At 40.6% G+C, this 26,057-nt stretch overlaps 1 protein-coding gene across 1 annotated transcript in view; it reads right to left on the bottom strand.

Moving 5' to 3' along the window:
• The window catches only part of banp (BTG3 associated nuclear protein), a 48,763-nt gene that overhangs the window by 7,031 nt on the left and 15,675 nt on the right, over nucleotides 1-26,057 (bottom strand). Inside the window, exon 11 of the mRNA XM_034085863.1 lies at nucleotides 23,318-23,362. Coding sequence (XP_033941754.1) covers nucleotides 23,318-23,362 — 45 coding nt within the window. The remainder of the gene's footprint in view (nucleotides 1-23,317; nucleotides 23,363-26,057) is intronic.

The raw sequence follows: 26,057 nt of genomic DNA, 5'->3' as shown, positions 1-26,057 counted from the left end.
TGACGCATTCATTACAGAGCAGCTGGAGAGTTGGGTATTCCTATAGTTTGTTGAGGCACTTTCTATAGATCAGTGGTGCTCAAAGTGGGGGGCGCGGCCCCCATGGGGGGCACAGAGGCATGACAGACGAGAGACCAGGATAAAAACGGTTATTTAAATAATAAAATAAAATAAAAATCATAATTAAAAAAAGTATTGATTCAAAAATAATATGATACAGTACAGTACTATTACATCTGGGTCTCTGTGTTTCATTAAAGCTTCCGGTGCTAGCGAGCTACGCTAATGGATACAAGGAGTTTTTTCAACAACAAGGTGGAAGAGAGTCCTCTCCTGTCAGACTGAGAGGCTCAGTGAACTAAAGGACTCTCTCAGTGTTTAGATAGTTAACTTTAGTCGAAGTTATCTCAGTGGGTCTCAAACGTTTTGGTCACGATTAATGTAAACAATTATTTCCGAGGCACACGTTTATATGATCATTATAGTTATAAAAAATAAGAGAATAAATAAAAAACAGGTATGAAATACTATAGGACAGTAAAAAAAGAATAAAGTTTAAAAGGGTGATTTGTAAAATATCCATAAAGAAAAAGTAAATCTGTTTAGAGTTCCGTTTCATATGGGTGTTGTGAGGAAATATTTGTATGTATGCATGTTAGTAAACTATCAAGATGCTTAAAAAGGGAAAATGATTTGGGTGAGAAAACTGTGAACTGTGTTTGGGGCCTGTGAACATTTGGTTTTGTGAGGACAAAAGGAAGAGGGGGAAGGTGTGGAGTTAACATACAGTCATCTCAGATCCCTGTGATAAGGAAGCTGAGCCACTGGGATTGGGGAATTTATGTGAGCTGTTGATACTAATTTGGGCAGCCAATCACTGGTCTGGAAGGGGGGGCGCAGATAACTCCTCCTTCTGGTCAGCGAAGTATTTAGACAGGAATCCCAGCAGTGCCTCCCTCTCTCTCCTCTCGCTGGCACAGGTAATTATGGGATCCCACAGATAAACGGTATTTAATTTGTACTGTACTTGATTGTATTGCATTGTATATTACCATTAAAATGGATTATTGTTAAACGGTTACTTGTATGCTTTGGGTTTCCTTCCTGTAAGATAACGGCTTGTAGGGACGCGAGGAGATTTAAGAAAGCGGACGAGTTGTCCACTGAATCTCCTAACAGTGTTGAGAGATGTATCCATACTGTAGATCTCTTCATATTGCTCTCAACGTGCACCAGATTGATGCATTTAACTTCAATATTTAGAAATAAATCTTCCGGGGGAGCTTGCCCCCGGACCCCCCTATGTTAGGTCCACACATCACCTATAAAAATAGCACTTTACCCCTACTTACACCTATATGCCGTGAGCTGATTATCGTGCCTTCATTGTAACAGTCGCGGTACACAGTACACTGTGTTTTTGCGTGGGGATTGTTGCAGTAGAACATTCCACTGTAGAGACCGGTACATTAATGGGAAACCCTAAATGTTTGAGCACCCTCTATGAAACGTCAAGCTAACCCACAGCATCCCCAAAATAAATCTCTGGCGCCGCCACTGAGCCTGACTATTTGTGTTGGGGGGGCCCGACTTTTTTTTTTCTCCAAAGGGGGGGCCTGACAGAAAAAGTTTGAGAACCACTGCTATAGATAGACTGTAACCACAACACACATTGGGCAGTGTATGTTTACGTGGGTGTTTCTGTGACCTCGTACAAGGCATTAGCAGAGGACACCTTTTTATTTGTTTGGATTGTATAACTCTAATGCAGTGGTCTCTCAATGGCTCGTTCCACACACACAGAGCCGAGCTTTAATGAAACACAGACGTAATAGTACTGTACTGCATCATATTATTTTTGAATCAATTTTTCAAATTAAATTAAAAAAAAAATTATAACCATTTTTACCCCCCTCTCCCCCAGGCATGCCTCTGCGCCCCCCACTTTGAGAACCACTGCTCTAATGCGACAACAGACATACAAATTAACATGCAATCTTCCTGTCAACACATACACATGAGAAAGACAAATGGAGAGAAACACTCAGCTTTGGGCTTGTGCATGTTCATTGTAGTCTGACAGAGGTCACACCCCCCAGTGTGGCCAAGCTTTCCAGCAAGAAGTTTCTCAGAGTGGTTTGAAATTAAAGGCATTCCTACACAAACTGACAGCAGGGTCTCATTTATCATTTATATCATGGCCTTGGACTGAACACAGGCACATTTAGGGACGGGTGGCGCAGTGGTCTGTGCGTTTGATCATCAGATCAAGGGGGCGTTGGGGAACTCCAGTTCGAAACCCGCTCCCGCCCCACTGCGTCAGGCCGTTGTGTCCTTGGGCAAGACACTTCACCCGAATTTGCTCCTGTGGGTATTGTCCACAGTAGATGACCATTACATGTATGATCTGTATGTGTAATGTGTATTTGTAAAGCGCTTTGAGAGTAATTGAGAAAGCGCTATAATAAATATAAGGATTATTATTATTATTCAGTGTCTCCTGTCTGGCAGGGATCATGTGTATGTTGTCTTTTTCTTCTAAGATGTTATGTGAGGTCTCCAGCTGCACTTGGTACTGGGACATGCTTAACAGACATTAACATTTAAGGGAGAATATGCAAGCCTGCAGGAAAACCCAAACCTCACAAACCTCAATTACAGATGATGTTTGTTGCCCCCTAACCCCTTCCAATCCCAGAGTCCCACACTGCATCTCAACCAAAGGTCCAACCTTTACTTTTAAGTTCTGAGCTAGTGGCGGGCCCCAAAGGTTCACTTAACCCACCCTCAACCCGCCGATTAGCCTCGCCATCTAAAGAGACTTTGCCAGTTTCCCCACAAAATGCCGTCTCATCACCATAATGTGCAGAGCACGGCCGCCCCGATGGAAGTCATTAGTGTAAGAAGTCCGCCTGACTCACCGGATCAGACAACCAGGACACTTCAGGCACAGTATGGATTGAGGGTGGGGGAGCTAGACTCACAGAAGACTCAAATGAATCACTGTGTTTGGTGACACATAAAACATTCCTGATCAATAACATCATTATCCCGAAGGGTTGGTGTAAACTATAATCAGACCGTGAAAGGAATAGTTTGAATATGTTGTGAAACATGTTAATTCACTTTCTTGCAGAGAGTTGGAGGAGAAGCTCAAAACTACAAGGTCTGTGCAATAAATATGGAGGTAGCTAGCTTAGTTGAGCATGAACACACGCTAGGCTAACCATCTCCTGGTACCAGTAAATGAGCTTATTTCCTAAAATGTCTAACTATTTCTTAAAAACATATGAACATACTTGAAGTATGGATCATCCCACTGAGACTAAATCCTTGGCAACAAAGCTTGATCAGTCAGCTCATTGACATCAGTGAGAATCTAAAATGTACAGCCAGCTGTTGAGAGGCTTCATGAAGGCATTCCTCTATAGAGATCCCTCCTCATCCTCACAGTTCATCTTACTGTTCTCATATAAGAAATCAAGCCCAGCGTCTGCCAAGTGTGCATCTGTCTGCAGTCGTATGTATGTGAACCTATGCGTGTGCGAACTCAAGTAAGATCATGTGTCTAAACCGTAAGTGTATAATTACCGCAGAGATTCTATGTTTGATACTTGAGATAGTAAAAACTTGTCAAACTCAATAAGATTCTCAAACTCCATTTGAGAGGCGCTTGCATTCTCAGCTGTGAGGAGCAACACACAGAGGCTCACAAAAGCATTTAAATAGTTGGAACGGCGTGTGAGATCTCTGCAGCGATTACACAGGAACTTCTCGAGTCCACATCCTGTCCCACGACTCGCTTTTTCTGAGCAACATCTTTCCCTCTATCTGGGTGTAATATTGTCCTGTTTGGCTTGAAAGTATGAATATGTCCAAAACAATCGAAAGCTAAGAGTAAATCTACGCTCAAGACACATATATTAACTTTACGGAAGATGCCAAAAAGTGTGAGGATACATTTTAGTCTCGTTTGTATTTGGGCCACCCTATTAGCATACATCATATATGTGTTGTCTATAAATACCACAGGGTTGGAAGTTTATATAAAACACTGTTAAGCAACATACTTTGATTCTGTTGGCCCTGATGATAATTGCTCCTCATTCGGCAAATAGGACATAATCATCATTAAGTTGTTTGGTAATGGTGAAAAAACTAAAATATGTTTTTAGTTTTCTGATGAATAAAGATAATTAGCTTGAACAACAAATCAAGGTTGTTGTAGAGTTGGATAATTAATACCTCTAATAAAATGTTGTTTTGATTGCCTAACTGTCTCAGTTTTCAACTACATGCGGGGGTGACTCACTTAAAATGCAGCCCAATATATAAGATTTGACGTAGTGGGCTGAATTTGTCAGAAACAGAGGCCATAAACAGTATTTCTTGAGTGTATGTTGACCTGAAAGTTTAAAGAAGTGGGACCCTTCGATAACCATTACCCGCTGGCTGGCCACCCCTATGCAGACAAGCTGGATTAAAGAGCCCTGATGCTGCAACACAGTACTGGAGAGAAGAGTGCTGAATAATCAAGAGCATCTTAAATTCTCTGTAGGCTTTGCTAGCTGTCATTGCCTAAAGAAAAAAGGGGGAAATAAATCTTTTGCTGAAGCTGTAATGCTCTCGGTAATGGATTCAGGCACTAAGGAAACTGCAATGTGAGAGCAAAAATGAACAACAAGAGCTTCTTAATGCGAAAGACATTCATGATTTCAAGACTGAAAGAAAACAACCAACTGGATAAACAACGCCATCATCTGTCCTTGTCTGAGGATTTTAAAATGTGCTTCTTCTCCTTTAACGTAGTATAAAATGTATACGTTGTATGTTATACAATAATAGTTCAACTTGAAAAAGGAAGGCTTGCAGAAAATATCAGAAATGCAACAATGTCTCGGGGTAACATACTCAGTGATGCATCAATCACTAAATGTGTTTCCACATCCTAATCCTTTGCAAGCTGGCATTAATTCCCAGGCTCACCGGAGATCTCAGTTGAACTCAGCTGTGAAGCGAACAATAATATGAGTCACCACTTAGTGTGCATGTGTGTGTTTGTGTCTGAGTATGTTCTTAAAGATTTTTCTCCCCCCTGAAAGATAGTCTCTTTTAATAAATACCAAAATCCACACACACAGAACATAAAGGTTTTCCTGTGCTCAACAAAAAAAAAGATCTGGTTCCTATGATTCCTTAAGCCCCTGTCACACTGTCCCGAAATTGACACCAGATGGACACACGAATATGGAATTGTGAATTTCGCACAAAGATGGCCCCGAACCACACACAAAGGCAACATTTACATTACATTTAAGACATACAACTGCAACGGAAGTAACAAAAACAATTATGTTAAAGTACTATGATACTGTACTGATATTTTCAGACTTTGTTCTTTACTTTCTCCGTCTTTATATGTAGAAGATATTAAGTTTTCTCTGTCATGTTGTTTCCATAGAAACAACAACTTCCTGTCAACTCGCCTTCAAAATAAAAGCATCTAAATAAAACAGGAAGTTAACCTAAGTTACATTTAAGACGTACAATTGTAACGAAAGTAACAAAAACAATGTAATATCCTTTTCAGTTTCACAGAACACAAATTGGGTTATTTACATATATGTTTACATGATTTTGTTGTGCAATAAAATCACCAGATGGACACACGATATAGGAAATGTTCCAATTCGGCTCTGATCATAACAATTGGGCCATTGGTGAGGGCATCTTAAGCCATCGTATGACTGCCGGTGGAGTTTCTCAGGTACCGGCAGCAACTTCGTGAGTGGTGGCAAATCGGTCATACGAATGGCCCGATGTTACGATCAGAGCCGAATTTCAACATTTCCTTTATCGTGTGTCCATCTGGTGTCAATTTCGGGACAGTGTGACAGGGGCTTAAAAGGGATAACTCCTCTTCTTTCAGATCTGAAAAAAAACAAACAAAACGAAAAAGAAAAACAGGGAAATGAAAAAAGAAACATTTGGACTTTGGAGTGGCTGGAACTTCCTCTCAACTTTACAGTTGTTGACAACATCTGTAACTGCCAACCGTGGAGAGATGTCCAAGCAGAAACACTATCTCCGGGTGGGTGGGTGGTTCAGAGGATGGGGGGGGAATATGGCCTATAGTGCTTGTTGAGTGTCGACAAGTGGGAAAATAAGCACACTGGCCTAAATATGTCTCACTGCAAGCATAAATCCACATGTATTTTATACTACCTCTGAGTCTGAGGACTAATCTGATTTAAGCTGAGCCCCAGCTCATAATATGATTGAATTGCAACAGTAGACGCATTCACACCGCAGTACTTTTCCCACAAAGGTTCATGAGAACTCTTTAGTTCTCATGAACTAAGTACAGATCGCGTTCACACCGGAATAGGTTCCTGGGGAAGGATTAGGCAAATGAAGCCGCTGACATCACTTCTTCTGCTTTGGGTTTACTGGCAGGCCGCAAACCACTTCACGGCGTATACTGCCACCCGAAGTCCCCGGCCGGAAGTCCCCGGAGTTGGGGACTGGCTTCAGTGGAAGCTGCTGGGACTCCCAGCAGCTTCCACTGAAGCCTTCCGAGTAAATAGCCAGAACCTCCTCATCTCCACCGCTTCCATGTTTTGTTTTGTGTTGCCATAAGTTAGTCTCTTTTGGGAGTTTTACGGGGCGTGGTTTGCATTCCGCCCAGCCAATCAGACATAGAAACCTTTTTCTCCCACGAAGGTCCCTGCTCTCTAGCAGGGACGGAAAAGGGGGTAAAAAGGTTCTGATGAACTATTTTTTGTTCCGGCTCTTTTTGGTGTGAAGGCGACATTTCGGAACTATATCGGAACTAAAGTGGGAAAAGTACTGTGGTGTGAACGCGGCTAGCGTTCTTGCGGTAAAAATCGAAAAAGTTTAGAAAGTTGAAAGACAAGCCAAATAGTATCTTGTTTAGTTACTCTACGATTTGAGAGGTTTCACTTATTTACAGTTAAAGGTTAAGACATTTGCCAAGTGATATTACCATACATTACTGATCTATCCATCTCCTGTCAACACATTATTCTTTAAAAAAACTTCCTATTATATATCTTGATGTCTCTTAATGACCTCGTAACATGGCCCACAGCTTCCCATCTCCACCCACACCCTGACAGTGTTTCTACACCAGAGCTCAACACCTGCATCTAATCAAACCCTCCCTTGCATCCTTTGCTCCACAATTAATTCAAAGTCAGGCCCTGTAAAAACAATAAGGAAGTACATTCCATTGAAGAACTTTCTCTGTTCTCACGATTTAGGATAATCACTTTGTGTTTCAAATTATCCATTTGATTCATTGATGTACGCCCTAACAAAATACCCATCTTCAAGCCATTTATTCTAGTCTGGATAAAGAATAAATGCACAATGAGCTTTCATAATTCAAATGTAGTGTTGTAACAGAAAGTTGGAGGCTTTATTCATATAGCTGATTTTCAAATTAGAATCCACATTTTATTTTTGCAAAGCTTTTCTTTTTCTTCATGTATTTTCATTCAGTTTAAGCCTGGTATTGCTGCACAGTTTCAAATGAAGAGCATGCTACACTATCATACATAGGGTCCAAAAGGCAATATTTATTAAAAATAAAACGACTTTGCCTCGTTTCTCTTCCACGAATTTGACTTCAATCCATATTTTTGGGCATTCAGACTTCAAAGCGGTCCTATAGCGGTCACATTTATCTCCCTTTTGCCACACACAAAGCATTGTTCACATCTGTATTTACAGTGCGGTCTATAGGAACTGACGAGTTATGTAAATGTATAAAAGCACATTTAATCCAAAATCCCTTTTACAAATGTTAGTTCTCTGTAACGTTCTTCGAATAATCAAAAACAAATGAAAAAGCTCTATTTTTAGACAATGTGTGTAAAGATGACCTAAGACGAGTCAAGCAACAATGGGACCTGAAATCTTCCGCTCTCTCAAACAGCAGCAAAGAATCAAACTGTTCTACTTCAATTTCACATTTGACATGACAGACATCCGTCATCTTTCATCAGCATGCTGGAGTCTTTAACAAACCAAAACATCCCATCAGAAACAATTACTTTTAATGCTGCCTGTACATTTGCCAGCAATAGAAAAAGAGGAATTCTCTGTCGATTAACATTATCTCAAACATCTGGCCAGTGATTTCTCTGACATAATGTATTACTCATGGTAATCTCCAAAAGAATGTGTAGTGTGAAAAACACCTTTAGTTGCAGTTTTGGTTATGTAAGCATTTTTTCTATAATTTCAATAATAATTATTGGACAAAAAAGAAAATCTGCCATAAATCTGACTTTGCCATTTATAAGCCATGTGTCATCTGAAAGACTGGTGAGCTATCTGTAAATCAAATGTTCATTCCAATCATGCGTTAAATATCCGTTTACATGACAGAATATTTGTATAAGCAGGTTTGAATTAACCTAGAGTCCATGTAAATGTACTGACTATTGCTGTAAGAATTGCTGTCTCGGCCTGGATCGTGTTGAATCTGAAACGGATGGATGATGAGCTCTGTAGGCCTGGGACTGATGAGACAGGGCTGCACTAAGCCTGTGCCGATGGTGAGTCACACTGACATGCATATGAAACATCTGGTCCCTCTTACTCTCACACCCATGCGACCCAGGGCTCTGCCCACGAAGACAAAAGAAAACACCACTGGGGGTACCCTCCTCTGCACTGCTCAGAAATGCTGAGTTACTAACACACACCTACGCAAGAATTCAGAACTAAGGATTTCCCGATCTGTGGCTTTATCTCCAGGCCATGATGTCACAAGGACGCAAAGCAGACCAATACTCCTTTGAAACATGATCCACCACTAGATCTTTAAATCATTGACTGCTTACGTAAAACCCAGTTACACTAAACATTGGTCATAAAACATCTTGTTTCTATCTTTTCATCTCATTTTACCCTCCCCCCGGACTGTGAATCACAGTAATTTCTGGAACCTTTTACACATGAGAAACAACATTCTTGAGGGGAGAGAGAGAGAAAGAGGACAGAAGAGTAACTCGGGCCACGGGCCAGCAGCTTGATTCCAGCACAAATCACACCCTGATTCTTTGAGGTTAACCTTGCAGATAGTGCAACCATCTGCTTTGTGTGTAGAATTGACAAATGAAGAGATACTGTCCTAGGACACCAGACTTTTACCGAAGCTAACTGACAACAGGCTTTGAGGAGCTGATGACTCAAACAACTGTAGCATCAATACTTGCAGTACAACATGAGATCAGGGGGTTCAACACCCACTCATTTGTTTGGTCCCTCTTTATCCATTTTTTTTGTTATTACCTCAGCTTTCAATTTTTGGCCATCATCCTCCATCAACTTTTTGACACATCTTTCTCCCTCTGCGCACCATCATTAGCATCATAGAGCTAGTTATTCTTCTGGTTCTGTGTTTACAGGTCCTGGCAGCATGGATGTAGGGGCCAGTGCCGAATTGGACAATCTGTCTTGTAACCCAGTTCCCACACGGACCATCAACAAGGCCGTGGGGATGGTCCAACAGATGCACTGCAACATGTGCTAACAGGAAGGGGTGGCAGAGGTTCAACTAGGGGAAGGAAGAAGGGTGGGGGGGCCTGTCATTACACTCTTGATGATCATGTTTTGAGCCCCAGATGGGCGGCCTTCAGGTCACCGGTATATGACTCATGATGGATCAGTAAAAGTGATTCCATTCTTCTTCTTTTTTCTGTTTTCAAGTATTTTCAAAGATGATTGACAGCATGAATGTAGAAGAGAGAAAATAGGGCAATCTCGAGGTTATTGCAGGCACGTTGTGTTTGCCAAAACCAGAGGTGCCCAGTACGTCGACCGCGGGGGCAATGCTGGTAGATCGCGAGTCATTCATTAAAAAAAAAAATCTAGCTCCGTTAAAATAGACAAAACAGTTTTGATCCCTCCTCCCTTGGCCTCCCTGCCACTTAATTCAGGAGTTTACTTGATTGACAGAAAAAGCGACCTATCGCTTTCCAGTCTGTTAACCCAGAATGCAAAGCGATACAAAATCAGTCAAGTGCCGGGAAAACTCAAATTAAGTTAAAGAGACAAACAAGAGACAAACAACAAAATGAGTGCGGGACCGAGCAAAAAGCTAAAGACCACTTCCACCCAGAATGGGAGGAAGAATATTTTTTTGTGATCTCACATTCAAAGGTTATTTGCCTTATTTGTAAAGCAAGCGTCGCTCTGCCAAAGAAAGGTAACGTGGAGAGGCATTATCGGAGTGTTCACAAGGCAAATGACAGCGACTTCCCTCCGAGTGGCGAGTTGAGAAAGAGAAAGGTCATGTATTATTGCTACACAAACATTATCTCGCAGTCTTAGTGTCGCCAACTCGTTTCTAACATGCAAAAAGACAAACAAATGCATCTATGGTCGGTGTATTTTTGATCTTTCCAATCGAGACGAGATCTCTCTCCCCCGTGTGCGAGGGGGGCGGAGCAGTTTACACACATGCAGCTTCTACACAGCACACGGAGGAGATGGCAGAGAGAAGCGCTCCAAGGTGTGGCTAAATGTTACCCGTCTTAGGTGGACAATGCTTGTTGCCAAGAGAGTTTAGCATGTGAGGGCGGTTACACGAGCAATTTGTCTAAACATTTAGCAAAAGTGCACCACATTCAGACGGAGGAATGCACCGGGTTCGACTGTCTTTCTTGTAGCTCTGTAGCCCCATTTCCACGTCAGGAGTTAACTCAATTATACAAACATGGGTTAATGATTAGAGGTAACAGAGTTATTTATTTTGTTAAAGTTTCAGCTATTCTGTTTACAGTTCTGTCATCAGATTATTTAATACGATTTGTTAAAACATTGTTGTTGCTTTTGATGTGAAATATTATTTATTTAATTTAAATAAAAAGCAATGTTAGTTTTGTAAACAATTTGTTAAGTTAATTTAATAATATATGTATTTTTTAATCAAGTATTCATCTTTATTGTCTTCATTGTTAGTTTCCACATGCCTAAAACAACCTCAAGCTAAATCTAAAAGTTGATGGCTAGATAAGAGCGTTTGAGAAAGTGTGCAAGGCATACAGTAATAGTCCGAATAGTCGATTAATCGTTTCATTAATCGATAGATTAATCGATTATCAAATTAGTCGTTTGTTGCAGCCCTATTGTAGTTATCCCATGTATAAATAAAATGTGTTATTCAGCAACCCTTGCAATTTGGGATTTTATTTTTGGTTGGTAGACCTCGGTGAGCTGGTCATTTCAAAAGTAGCTCACCAGCCAAAAAAGTGTGGGCACCCCTGGCCTAAACCATTCGAGCTAGCAGAGGGAATGTTTTTTTATGTGGCATCTGGTGCCATGCATGTGTTTTCACAGCTTAACTGGTCTCACTTTTCAAACACGAACGGGACAAAACATCTCTTCCAGACGGTGTTTGACTTTCCTCTCCCCATCTTTTTTTTTTTTTTTAACTCCCCTCCTTCTGATCAGCCGCTCCTTTCATCTTGCGATCCTCCATTTGGTCTGCATCAGTGCAGGGTAAGTTCACAGAACGGAGAGGGAAGGGCACTAGATAAGAGGCTATGACAGACACTCAGACAGGGAATGCAGTAAAAGGCTAGTTATTTTATAGTTTCATGGGTCTGCCTTCTCTTCTGTCTCCATGAGAGGGTTTTTATAAGCTGGTGGAGAACTTTGGCTCTAGCTTTGCTCTGACTTTCAACTGGCACTGTTCCACTAATTTCAGGGCTTAGTTGGCATACACTGAAATAAAAGCGGATACAGAAACATTTGCAGCTGTGCTACACAGATGTGATGTGTGCATGAGCAGTTGGACAAACAAAGAGAATAGTGCGTGTGAAGAACACCTAGATGCTCATTACATTCAGTAAATCTCCAGGGACAATATAGAGCCTGATAGGTGGACAGAGGGCAGACAGAGGGGTCAGTCTGCATCCCTCTCAGAATATTAACACAGCCTTTCTCCTCGACTACAAAGAGGCCTCAATTTATTGTATGAAAGCTGGAGCAGGGGTTTGACCTCTTGTCCTTCAGCCTTCTTTCACTTATCTCTTACTGAAAAAAGCCTTGTTCTATGTTCTTCCTGGAGAAATATCCAACAGTCCAACGGCCTGGCCGATTATCGGGGCCGATATTCCGCATTTGACCGATTATCGGTATCGGCCTTTTTTTTTTTTAAATCAAATTGCCGATAAAACTTTGGCTCTGATGTGGCCGTTTCTCTGGCTGCAGTCACCACTCTGTGTACACGAGCAATGTCCCGCCCACAGCGCTATCTGGTAGGCTATTACTGAAGTGTCAATCAACACTGAAGATTTTCCGGGCGGGAGCCAGCCAAAGAGGCAGGCAGGTGCGAAAGAACGCAGACACAGACTGAAGCAAGCAGCAGCGCTGAGCGGCAGAGCCATACATGTGTTACGAAGGTAAGTCAGTTGAAAGCCGAAGTTCAATAAACATCCCAATCCCCTATGCTGAAGTTGCAAAAACACCACGATCTTATGATCCAATTGTATCAATTTCCCAGTTACACAGGGACGCGGGAAGTCAGTCAGAGTTGGGGTTGCGTGCAGCGTCTCGCAGCGGAGTAACTGTGGTGCGGGGGGGGGGGGGCTGCGAGTGGAGCCTCGCAGTTTTTCAGGTTGATATGTGAAGCTCATTAGCTAGCCAGCATGTGTCTAGCAGATGTTTAGCAAAATATTAGAAGTGAGGCTACTAGACTAACGTTAGGTCTACTAAAGGTGGGGTAGGTAAGTTTCAGAAACCGGCTCGAGATACACTTTTTGTTATATTCCATGGAATGCTCTTAACATCCCGATAGCAATGAATAACTTAAGTGCTTTGACAAAAAATCCATTAAAACATTTCATCTGTAGAAGCCGTAATACTGTAAAAAGTACAACCAATCGGATTGGATGGCCTACCTGCCTGTCAGCCTTCCATCGGGGCACAAACTTATCTCGTGCCCTCATTGGTCATGTGCGCGTTCGTGTGTGTTGGAGGAGGGGCTCTGTAAGGAAGTGGCAGATTTTCTCCGGTTGTGTATTTTCAAATTCTAGCGATCTCGAGCCGGTTTCTCAAACTTACCTACCCCACCTTTAATATTTTGCAAAACATTAGCTAGCACTGTTTTGCAGTTGCTAGCAGTTTATTGGGATGTTATACTAGATAGACAGGCATTGTTTTTGATATAATAAATTAAGCATTATTGTTAGTTAAGCATGTCAGCCTGCAGCCCCACTTTTAACTCTCTCTCTCTCTCTCTCTAACTCATTGCAGATGACTGCACTAAAGAAAAGGGCACAGAGAGGAAACCAGTTGTAGGATGTTTAAAAGTTCATTAAACATAATATATATGCTTAAATGCATTTCAAAGAAGTTGTGTTGGAGTTTGTGTTATTCTACATTTTGACACGGTTTCAGATTCCTAATCAGGATCCGATAGATTTGATGTTTTACGAAGCTTTCTCTGACGGAAGACCCACCGTCTCAGACTCTGGACCATTACCCATAACAATCCCTTGGGAAAGAACCTAATGAGGAGGCCAGATTTAAACTAATATTTTCAATGCAACTTCACCCCTCGATATGCTGAGACTTTGTACAGTAAATAAATGATCCATCATTCGTTCAGGTTGTAGACGAATAAATGTAACTCAACACGAACTGAGATCTGATAGACAAATGTGAGGCAGGAAACCTAAAAATGGGGATTTTGATAATGACTCAATGGGACAAATACAGCTGAGAGGCAAAATAGACAATGTGCAGATAACATTGGACAACAAAAATGAATAAAAAGACCCTGATGTAGTCACAGAGTGCATAAACAGCTGTGTGGAGACTGCAACAACTTTTCTTTATTGATGCAATTGATCCTAATGCGGTCAAGATTCGACCAGAGAGTGAGAACATCTGAAGTTAAATGTGACTTAGGTGATTTGATGGGACACAGGTGGCCTCTTAAAGACAGATGTAACCACAGCTACATATCATGGGTGTGAGGGTGAGAAAAAAGAAGAAAGTATCACCCCAGAGAAAGAAAACAAAAGGAGAGCACTTGTGTGATGAATGCTAGGTCACGCTAACATAGCCTCCGCATTATTCTACCAGATAACAACAACAGTGACATAACACATTGCTTATTCGATGTAAGCCTTTATGTAAAACACACACATTAGACATTTAAGACGGCACATATCAGGATTAAGTCTGATCTGGTTTGCCTTTGTCTGATATTCTTAACAAATACTACTCCAAAATACACTACATGAATCATCATTAAGACATCAAATATAAATAGTTTGCGAACATATCTGGTCAAATTGATTCATCTCCTTGAATAAGTGTTATCACTGCTATCATACTTGTTCAGCCCCCGTTTCCCCCGAGTGTCTTTATGTGCTTTCTGGGATTCATCAGATTTAAGAGCTGACCTAAGAGTGGCCTGGTATCCGCTCCAAGACACTTTAACAATATAAAATGAGAAGTCACTGCCACCCTAGTACTACTGCATGCGTGTGAAAAGCTTGACCTGCAACATGAAGTTTAAAGAATAAGTTCCTGTGCGTTTGTTTTGGCACAGCACTCATATCAATTTACAGACCCAATCTAAATATGAGCAAAAAGAAAGGGAAAATAAAAAGGAGATTTTTTATTGGACTGGGCTCCCAGACCTGCCAAAGGAATACAGGCCTTTGTAGAGAACTGTTTTGTTCTTGCACCATTAAGGGTCAATCTGTAAGTAGGCTAATGCGTATGGATATCCAACCAAGTTCCAAATACCCTATTTTATGCCCTACAGAACATCTGAAAGTGATAAAGCTGATGGAAATCTATAAAGAAAGTTCTGGGCAAAACTTCCAAGTTCATAGAGAAAAAGACAGAGAAAGATGCTGCTGTCTAACTTGGTGAGGTCATTCTGGGACACGAGCAAACGAGTGTGTTTATGACTGTGTGACAGACGGAGCGTGGGGATGTGTGGTGACTGCCTCAATCAATAGAACAGAGCCCCAAATAGCAAATAAAACGATACAAACAACCACAAATCTCATATAAAGCAGATGCATTCACACATCACAAATGTGCGTGCACACAGAAAGCCAATGGCACTTTGAACCATGAAGTGAATTGTTAGATACAAATTATAATTAGACTATTAAAAAAGAAAAATGGAGAATTGGAAAGAAAAAAGGTTCCAGACAGTGGGTGGCATGTTACTCCTATACCCCACATGTTGACATAATTCACGGAAGGGGAGATGGTTCTCAGTTTTCACTGTATGAATTACTTTACAGAGTATAAAAATAGGTTGTAACTTAAAATGAACTTTTAATGCTTTTCATTGGCCAAAAAAAAAAAATCCATGGATAAATCGTATGCAGCCTTAAGGCAAGGCAAGGCAAGGCAAGGCAATTTATTTGTATAGCACAATTCATACAGTAATGCAATTCAAAGTGCTTTACAGGATCAAACAGAGAAAACACAATACATTGAGAAGAAATACAAAACACACAAAATAATTAATTAAAAGAAAAAAAAACATGTTTAACAGTTCGAAAATTAGAACATTTAAATTTGAAAAGCCATATTAAAAAGAAATGTTTTTAGACCTGATTTAAATGTTTCTAAAGTGCTAGCCATTCTCAGATGGTCTGGGAGTTTGTTCCATGCATTAGGAGCATAGATGCAGAAGGCTGCTTTCCCACGCTTTGATCTCACAAATGGAACAGTGAGCTGGCCTGCGCCTGAAGACCTAAGGGGTCTGCTGGGTTCGTACCACTGAAGGAGGTCCTTGATATATTTGGGTCCTAGCCCGTTTAGTGCTTTATATGTGTGCATTAAAATCTTAAAGTCAATTCTCTCACTAACTGGAAGCCAATGCAGTGATCTCAGCACTGGAGTGATGTGATCTGTTCTCTTTGTCCGGGTTAAGATTCTGGCAGCAGCATTTTGAATTAGTTGGAGTTGAATGTTTAAGCCAAACATTTCCGAAATAAGAGTACAGTGCTTATGAGTTATCCAACAAATCGTCAAATATATCTCAGTTAATCCAAATTGAAGACGGTATAGTCTATTTATATGACAAATCTTGGAAGTAAGAAGTATTATGGGACCAAACTCAAAAGGCTGCGTTGGTAGAGGCGTGTAGTTTAACGTACTGATGAGACGTTGAGATATGGCGGGTTTGAGTAATAGTTCCATGAGTTTGAAAGCTTATCAGAAGCCAAAACACAGCATAGCGGTTTATAATACTATGAGGAATAATTGTACAGCTCTGGACAGATTTGACACCGAATATCATTTTATGCTCTTTGTAAACAATGAAAGGGTAAACAGGCTGTTCATGTAACATAGATTTATACCAAAAATGTATACATGCACATACTTGATTGGCTAATGGACTGCGGATGACATCACATTTTGTTGCAGACCCCATGTTATTTTGTCCAAGCTTTTTGTGTTGGGGCTGCATTTAACACAGCCACCTTCATCAGAAAAACACCACAAAGATCACAGCCAACCAGCGTGTGCAATTGGTGCCTCCATATCAGCTAGTGGAGGTTGTCGGTATTGGTCTTTGAAAATCAGAAAACATAAGGCTGTGTGGACCCAATTAATGCAAGTATGATAAATGATTCTAGGGCATAATGACTAGGGTTGGGTATCGTTTGAATTTCCACGATTCCGATTCCGATTTTACTTTTCGATTCCGGTTCTTAACGGTTCTCGATTCCGATTCTTTGAGGGGCAGGGTAAAAAAATGATACATGCTTCTTCCACCAAAAAAATTACATTTATTCGAGAAACTTTTACACAGGTTAGTTTAAAGTAATATTCACATTAATCAGTCTGTTTATATTCACTGCTATGTAACTTTAACCTGAGAACCCCTGAAGCTACAACAGTTCAACTTTTAAAAACAGTTCTTGTTGAGAAAAACAAGCATATCTGCCTTCTCAGGCATACCGGGAAGAAATGTTTGAACATTTTGAAGTAAAATGCTTCAATCTGGTGCACACGCAGAATTACTAGAGACTAGATCTAGGGGGTACAACTCCAAACACCCATATGAAAAAGATCGGTTTACATTTGAATAATTAAATAACAAATAGCCTACATGTAATGCATTTTATTTTTGTTGTTCATTCATATCTTATTTTACTATTTTATTTATGCATATTTTTTTATCTCTCCAGTTTAAAACGATATGTCTGGTTTACTGTCCTATAGTATACATTGGAATGATTTCAAACCTGTTTTATCCCAATAATTATAAAGGAGTGCCTTGGAAATATGTGTTTACATAAATTGTGATCAAAACGTTTGAGACCCACTCAGATAACTTAGACTAAAGTGAACTATCTAAACACTGAGAGTCCTTTACCTCACTGAGCTGAAGTTATCAGCCTCTCAGTCTGACTGGAGAGGACTCTCCCTCCACATCATTGTAGAAACATCTTCTTCTTCCGTAAGAGCAGCTAGCACCAGATGCTAATAACAACAGCGCCGGTTCCAGTGCACCCTCGTGAGCTGCGGTTGCCAGATAAGCCAACATCCCCCATTTTCATCACTTGCAGCGCCCAACGTACAGGGCAAATGAAAAGTGTAACCGGGATGAAAAGGGTGTTACATTTACTTAATTATGAATGTTGTTACATCAAGGCCGAAAATTAGGATGAGCACCAACGGTCAAAACATTTATTTTTTCTCCCAGAGCTGTCAGCGCAGCGCCTCCACAGATCTGGCGCCCTAGGCGAACATTTATAATGCCAGTGCGACAGGCCGGCCCTGGTCTCAGGTTACACTGTAGGAAATGTAGATACAACGCTACATTTCCCGCCCCGCTGCAGTCATGCAGTAGGCTACGGAGAGCGGCGAGAAACATTTCCTCAGGAATCGAAAAGCGGAACCGAAATTCACATTTCTAAATGATACCGTTGGAATCGAAATGTTGGAACCGGTTCCGAACCGGAACCGGTTCTCGGTACCCAACCCTAATAATGACCGAGTAATGTAATTAATAATGATTGCTATTTCTTTAGGGAGTCATGTGGGATGAATTGTCTGTAAAATAGTTTAATTAGCTGGTACTGTAATGAACAGTAAATATGTTTAGCTTCCATTCACAATTTAGAAGGAAAAACAACCATAATAGCTGTTGCATAAAAGGAAATGTGCTAACAAAATAACACCAAACAGTTTAAGTGAGAGATGGGCAGCGTGAGAAAGAACTTCCTTCCCTAAAGTCTTGCTTCTAGACAAACATGATGAAATCATGAATGTGAAAATTGGTAGTCTGAGGGCATCCATATGTGGCCTGCATGGGTCAGACACAAACCCGCTCTGTTTTGATCAAGACTTGCTTGAATTTTGGCAGAAGAACAGAGAAACTGGAACAGAAACAATCCAAGGCAGAGAAGGACGAGAGGAGAGGTGTGGATAAAGACACTGGGAGGACAGAAAAAGAATCCCAGTGCACGTGTTGTGCACTCTGTGAGTATATATATATGTCTAATTATTATATCATTATTATAACAAACTCTATTATATCCAACTAGGAGATATAATTGTGTTTGGACGGCAAAAAAATAAATGTATAATAATACTAATAGAAGCATTTAATTGCATTTTTTTTTTTTTTATAAATACAGTTACAATATTCAAAGTCACATACTGTATTTGCTTCATATATAGGATGAAATACCCCAATACAATTATAATATAATGATATGCACTTACCTACATTTATTGAGCTATAAATAATACTTCAGACCTCCTTCCAACTACAAATAACTATATACAATATTTTATATTTATATATATTTACAAATTATTGATATAAGGGCTGAAAGATCATATTTTCATTGTGCTTAACCATTGCAGCATTTGCGTTATATATTTACGTCTTGGGTCAAGCTCAATATTATGTTGGTCGGCCTCTTCCAAATGTCGAAATGAGTAAATTATTAGTTATATGTTGCATGTATGTTATATGTTCCCTATGGAGCATTTGGAGCACTATGGAGCTGGGTCCTTGTTTTCTTTATCCTGTGTGTGCGTGTCCAGGACAAACATGCACACACTCGAGTGGCGCTGTAAACATCAAAAGTTAGGAAAAAATAACGCTGCTAGCTAGTTAACATGGATGACAAACAAAGCTAGATACAACACACACAAACATCTGTTCTATAAATGTTTTATGAGTAAGGAATTGCATTCAGCACATTTGTTAGAGCTCAATGCTACTAACAATGTGCTTTGATGAGTAACATTAAATGTAAAAACACATTGTTATGCATTTCGAAGAAACTTTAAACCTTTAAATACCTTATTCTGCCAATAGTTTTTGGCATCACTAAACAGTGAGCTTATATTACTTTCTCATTATTGCAATAGTTTTTGACTACCGGTAGTTTGATTGGTTCTGTGTATAAAATATGTCTGGCTTCTATTGCATTTTGTTTCAACACTTATTCAGATGTCCTTAAATAACACATGGAAGATGGAAATTGGATGCACTTGATGTCGGAACTAGAGATGTCGCGATCGGCTCCGATCCCCGATCACGTGATTTTCAAAAGATCGAAATCGGGAGAAAAAAATCGGACTTAGTTTTGGTTTAAAATTACACAACATCATGTATGTGTTGCTTGTTTTCATAGACCAGGGGGGTATACTACGAAGCAGGATTTTCGCTTAGCCGGCTAAATTCAGGGAAAACTCCGGCTTTCCGGTCATCCGAAGCTGGTTCTCTTTTTAGCAGGCTAGATCTCCATGGTAACTTATGCTTAGCGGCTAACCTGGTCGGGACCAGGTTAGGTTGCAGGCTAAGAGCTCAACTCAGTGAAAGCACCGCCTGCTGACCAATCAGAGCTCAGTGTGCGGAGTTTAAAGCGATCAAGTCATATTACAGGAGAAAGGAAATACAGAAAAGCTGCCGTCGCAGGAAAGACGGCCGGCAAAAATCACCGACTGTGTGAACGTGAACATTAATAGAATATCACCTCCCATCTTCAGAGCAATCTGACTATTATAACATTAGCGTTAAGAAAGCTTACTTAAATATCGGCCACAACATAAGTAACCGGATCAGAGTACATTAAGTAGAGTCCGCTGCATATCACTTCATAATGTATCATATATCTCCTGATCTGAGTCAGCTGAGCCGTATCTGGCCGTGCAACACTCAGTGTGTCACATACTGTATGCAGAAGTATTATTTTAAGCAACACATTAAGTTGACAAAACACTCGAGACAAATGTAATTAAAGTCAGATCGTGTTTTAGACGGGGCAGTGATATCATAAACCTGTTAATGTACGCATTCAAACACGTGTTCTGTTCCCAGCTGTGTTCACCTTGCAGGTGCAGCTATGTGGCTTTTATCCTGGATAAAGTGTTTAAGTCATGGATGTTTAAAGTTTAACTTCTTCATATTTGACTAGTATTAAAGTTCACTTTTCATTCAGGAAGTATGACGCTGCGCTGTCAGTACGCTTCTCCATGTTTGTGATTGGTGGAATGCTCCAGATACCACCCCTTTCATGTGAACGCGCACCTAACTAGATAGGAAACGGCTGGCTTGAGCGATCCACTTGATAACCCGCGTCGTAGAACAGTTTAGCGACAGCGCGTATGTTTTGGATTAGGCCAACCGGCTAACTCAAACATATCCAGGTTAGGTTGAACCAGCTTCGTAGTATAGGCCCCTGGTTGCTTATTTCTCTGAAATCTGGCAACAGAGTGGGCGCAGTGTCTAATAGTAGCAGTAAGCTAACGAGAGGCTACGTTCAGCTGGTGACTCGGGACAGAGAAAATGTCAGGAGTTTGGAAGTATTAGAAAATTGAAAGCGAAGGCAGTGTAACAGCCAGATGCAATGTTTGCAAGGCGGAGGTTCCGCATGGTGGAAAGAACAGAGCTACATTCAACACGACCAATCTAATACGCCACCTGAGAAACAAACACCAACAACAACACGACGAGTACACAGCGGCCACTCAGGGAACGGCACTGACACAACCGACACTTTTAAAAGGAAAGAGAAACTGCCCCAGAACAGTGAAAAGGCCAAAAAATAACAGCCAAGATAGCTGAATTCATCGCGTTGGATGACCAGCCATTATCTGTTACCTTTTTTTTCTCTTAATGCATTGCATAAAGATCGGGAAAAATCGGTATCAGCAGATTGTCAAAATCAAATGATCGGAATCGGATCGGGAGCAAAAAAAGGTGATCGGGACATCCCTAGTCGGAACGTTTGTTTTCAATAAAGTATTTCTCTTTACATCCATGTGCTCCAGTAAACCTTGGACACAATCTCTGAAGTCCCCCCTGACCCATAACAGCCTTTCCTTAGAGCGCCCAACAGGCCTGTAATTTTTAGTGAGGCAGTAGAACAGGGTATATGCAGGAATCCTGAAGTCAAATTTAATACCTTTTAAGACCTTTTTTAAGACCCTTTCCATACATTTTAAGACCTCATCGCAACTTTGAGTTCTAACCGGTTACATTGAAGACACACTTTACCTCACATTTACTATTGATTTTAAGATAGCACAACTAAACAGAGTGCAGACAGACTACTGAAGCCTCCTCTCCACATGAACTTCCACCTCTCTGTGAAGGTCAGGTTTAATGCAGCAAGCTGCTTTGTTGCTTCTGCACTCTGTGCTCTTTCATTCCAGTAAAACTCCTCAGAAACCAGTAGAAACCAGTATTTGACCAATAAACAAAACAATTGACAAAACTTTGAACTATGAAATATATTAAACTTTGGTGAGCTTCAGTGGGGTAATGCCATATAGAGCTCCCTCACAAATACCCAGGGGTTAAATTGGGCTGGGGCTGTCCGCAAACGCAAAAAAGTCTTCCGTTCACACGCATTCGATTCATTAACGTGTCCGTTCACACTAGACCGCTGGAAATGCTGGAAACGCTGTAGTACATATGCCAGGCCTGTAAGTGGCGCTGCTGCTGCCACAAAATACACCAAAAGCAGCGAAGAAGACCCCGGAGCATGGTTGTCATGGTCGCCCTTCTGTTTATTCTCCGCGGTGGACGGCGTGTTCTCCTGCTGTATATCTCTCAGGTAGTCCACCAGCAGATAACAACCCCCCCCCACAGAGCGGAGCAAGGCAACGAAATTTAAAATAAGAAGCAGCATTTTATGGCACGCTATGCATGGGGCCACCTTGAGGGGGTTTCCCGACATGTTGTTTCAGTAAATTAAAGGGTGTTTCATGTTGTCGTTGCTGTGGACCTTCTTAATACCTTGGAAAATGCCGTTTAATACTTTTTAATAGCCTTAATTTTCGCTAAATTGATTTATCAACTTTTAATACTTTTTAAGACCCCGCGGACACCCTGTAAAAGCATGTTTTTACCTCTTCCTTCAGGACAAAGGTCTAGAACAGGGGTGTCAAACTCAATTTCATCACGGGCCACATTAGCCGGGCCGGTTGTTACTATATAAATATACATATATAAAATAATGTATTATATTATATTATTGCCTCTGAATTGGATTATTATCAGATAGGGTAATAACTAACTACGTTTGAAAGCAGAAGTCCAGGGCAAATAATTGCAAGTCTCTTCAGTGCGCATGTCACAAAACGAGATGCATTGTGGGACATGTAGTTTATGGGCAACATACTTACATGTAGTAAAGTGGCATGTAACAGTATAATAAACGTATTATATTCTTTGAAAGCTCTTGCGGGCCACATTAAATGAAGTCGCGGGCCGGATTTGGCCCCCGGGCCTTGAGTTTGACACCCCTGGTCTAGAATGTGACGCTCGTGAATGCTCATTGGCAAAACCTTCAGCAAAATATTCCTCACACACGCATCAGGGCCGCCACACTCACAGCAACATAGAGTGTATGAATGTGACATCCTCGTACACAGAAGTCGCTGTGGTTCACTACAATTCAGACAAGTGTGCAGTGAAATAGAAAAACTAAATGTAATTGAAAAAAGCTGAACAACTAAGACCAATGTTGTTTTTAGAACCACAACAAGTGGAAGTGCATGAAGGGAGTTAAAAATAAATCAGGTCCTATTTGGACTATTCAGTGATTTTGTTTTTGTGTTAAATCGAGGTAAATAAATGGAAAGAAGATTCTAGATTGTCCAACACTCAACACCACATATCGACCATTGGTGATATACAGCCTTTGTTTTTGACGGATTTGTACATTATGCACAAAAATAAGTTAGGCAAGAATATGAGGTTTATCATGAGCATGGATTCCTAAGTGAATTTAAATTATTTAGATTACTGTGAACTTATTCTTACCTGTCCATCCTGACCGACATGTACTTGGTGGATCTGAAGATTTCCCTGTAAAAAAAAAAGAAGGAATATACGTCATTTCAAAATACACACAATATCATTGAGCCATAAAATCAAAACATCTTGCCCATTTCTTTGCCCTCATATTGCCCTTAAGGACTCCCTCATTAGGAATTGTCACAAGGTAATCCAAGGCATTTAGTGGTGCTACGGTGAGAGTGTGATTATGAGATAATCTTGCATGACAGTGTTAAGTAAGTGACTCAGTATCACAACAGCTTTTAAAGGTTTTTAAGCTTCCAAGGTTTAGAAGAAGAGTTTTTATACCCGATGACATAAGAGTTTGAGTTGTTGGCATGTCCTTGAATATAACACTTGTGTCATTTCTGGCTTCACCAAGGCTCTTGTAAACAAAAACAAAAACCCATTTCAAAAGGAACAAGCTTATCGCAATCTCATCAAGATGCAATGACCATTGTTACATTTCTGAACTCCCACAGTGATGTTAACAAGACCGCATAAGAGAGGACATCCTTTAAGCGTTATTTATCCAACCTCAATTCTCAGTGTTTTTCTCTTGCTAATTTCATGTATATGTATATATATATATATATATATATATATATATATATGTGTTGCATGGTGTACCGATACTTGAAAGGTACCGCGATACCCTGCCGTTAAAAACGTTACGATTCCTCCGTTTCATTAGTATCGGTACTTTAAGAATGACGGGGGAAAGTACTCCGGTGAGAAAGCGGCATTTTAATAAGAGCTGTGTGTGTTCAGCGCTCTGCTTCCACTCCCTGCACTGCAGCGTGCCTGCAGTCCCTCCCCTCTCAAGCACGCTCTAAGTGCCTCCCCTCTCTCGTGCACGCGCTAGCTGCCAGAGCATGTGAGAAAGCGAGAAGCATGGCTGCAAGTGGGAGTGCAGCTGCCGCTGCGCCTCGGCTTGTTGACAAAAAAGACGCCAGAAGCGAAATTTGGAAGTATTTTAGCTATATCTCTGACAGTGAGGGCAAGCCTACGGACACCACGAGGCCTGTCTGTAAGACATGTGTTAGATCCCTGCAAAACAAGGGAACCAACACATCAAACTTGGCTAAACACCTCGCTGACCGGCATCCAGAGCTGTTTAAAGACAGACAGGTTAGCGAATGTGATAGATAACATAATTACATCATGCTCAAGCCCATGCCCTCAAATCTAAGTCAAACCAGTGTAATTTATTTTGTGACAAATGAACGTTTTCGTAGTTTGACGAGGCAATAAATGGCAATGATAACTGTCTAATATGGCTATCTTTTTAGCTAACTTACCAATGTGGTTATGGTTCTGGTGTGAAATATAAAGCACAATAATTACATTTAAGACTGTTTCCCTTTTTTTAAGAAAAGTATCAAAAAAGAATCGGAATTCTTGACTTGGCATCGGTATCGATACTAGGGTTGCCAGAAACTGACCATGATCAAAATCGATTATTCGGCAGCCCTGGCGAATAATAATCGATTAATCGACTGACCCCCCTCCCCCCCGCGGGAGAGGAAAAAAAAAAAAAGGAATTCCGTTGCTTTCTTTTTTCTTTTTTTTCTTTTATTTATCCAGGAATGTTCCATTGAGATACAAGATCTCTTCTTCCAGGGAGTCCTGAGTCTTTACTGGAACATGTTTATCAGTACAAACAACAAACAAGCATGTCATCACAACGACGTGGCCTTGAAGTGAAGTTGGTAATGGCCGGCTGTGCTGCGTCTTTCTCTGTAACCTCTTTGGCGTGCTTCGCACTCAAATGCGAACACATTGTTGAGGTTGAGTTGTGATAGACCAACGTCTTTTCGCAGAGCTTGCATTTAACTTCCTTTGGACTTGTAAGTTCGAAGTAGTTCCACGAGGAGGAACTCTTTTTACCTGCCGCTTTGTTCATCTTTAGTCGCACGTGTGAGGGAGAGGGGGGGTGGGGGCGGGGGCGGTGTGTAGCGTGCTGCAGGAGCAGTCTGCTCTGCACGCAGGCTTCCTCCAAGTTTACAGTAAAACAAACTGGTGGTGTGACCAATGACCATTTACAATTATTAATACTATTACTATTATTAGCATATATATATTTATATATATTTTGGTTGAAACTAAGCCATAAAAAAAAAAAAACATAAATAATAATAAAAAAAATATATAAATAAAATCGATTTTTAAAAATAATATTCGATTATGGAGACTGTAGCGAATATTCGAATAATCGAATAATCGCTGGCATCCCTAATCGATACCAAGATGTTGGTATTGTGACAACACTAATGTGTGTGTATATATATATATATATATATATATATATATATATATATATATATATATATATATATATATTAGTGCTGTCAAAATTATCGCGTTAACGGCGGTAATTCATTTTTTGAATTAAATGCGTTAAAATATTTAACGCATTTAACGCATGTGCAGAATGGCCCGCCCCATACGTGCCACCAGTGGCAGCGCCAGGGTATGGCTGGGGTAGGCTACACCCATACCAAGAAATGGCTTAGCCCCACTATGAAAAATGATGTTAAAGTAAGCAAAATAAAGTCTGCCAACTCGCGGAGTAAATTGCACAGACAGCAGTTAGTAAGATTGATTTCAGTAGCCACGGTTTTGAAAACTTTTGTCACGTAGTGATCGTCTTCTCAATAGAACATCTTTGATAATGTCTTCTGGCCAATCAGAATCAAGATAACGGCGTCGTGTTGTTGCAGGA

The sequence above is a fragment of the Pseudochaenichthys georgianus genome, chromosome 6, assembly GCF_902827115.2.
Source record: "Pseudochaenichthys georgianus chromosome 6, fPseGeo1.2, whole genome shotgun sequence".
Classification (NCBI taxonomy): domain Eukaryota; kingdom Metazoa; phylum Chordata; class Actinopteri; order Perciformes; family Channichthyidae; genus Pseudochaenichthys; species Pseudochaenichthys georgianus.
This window is presented reverse-complemented; position numbering and strand designations above follow the sequence as displayed.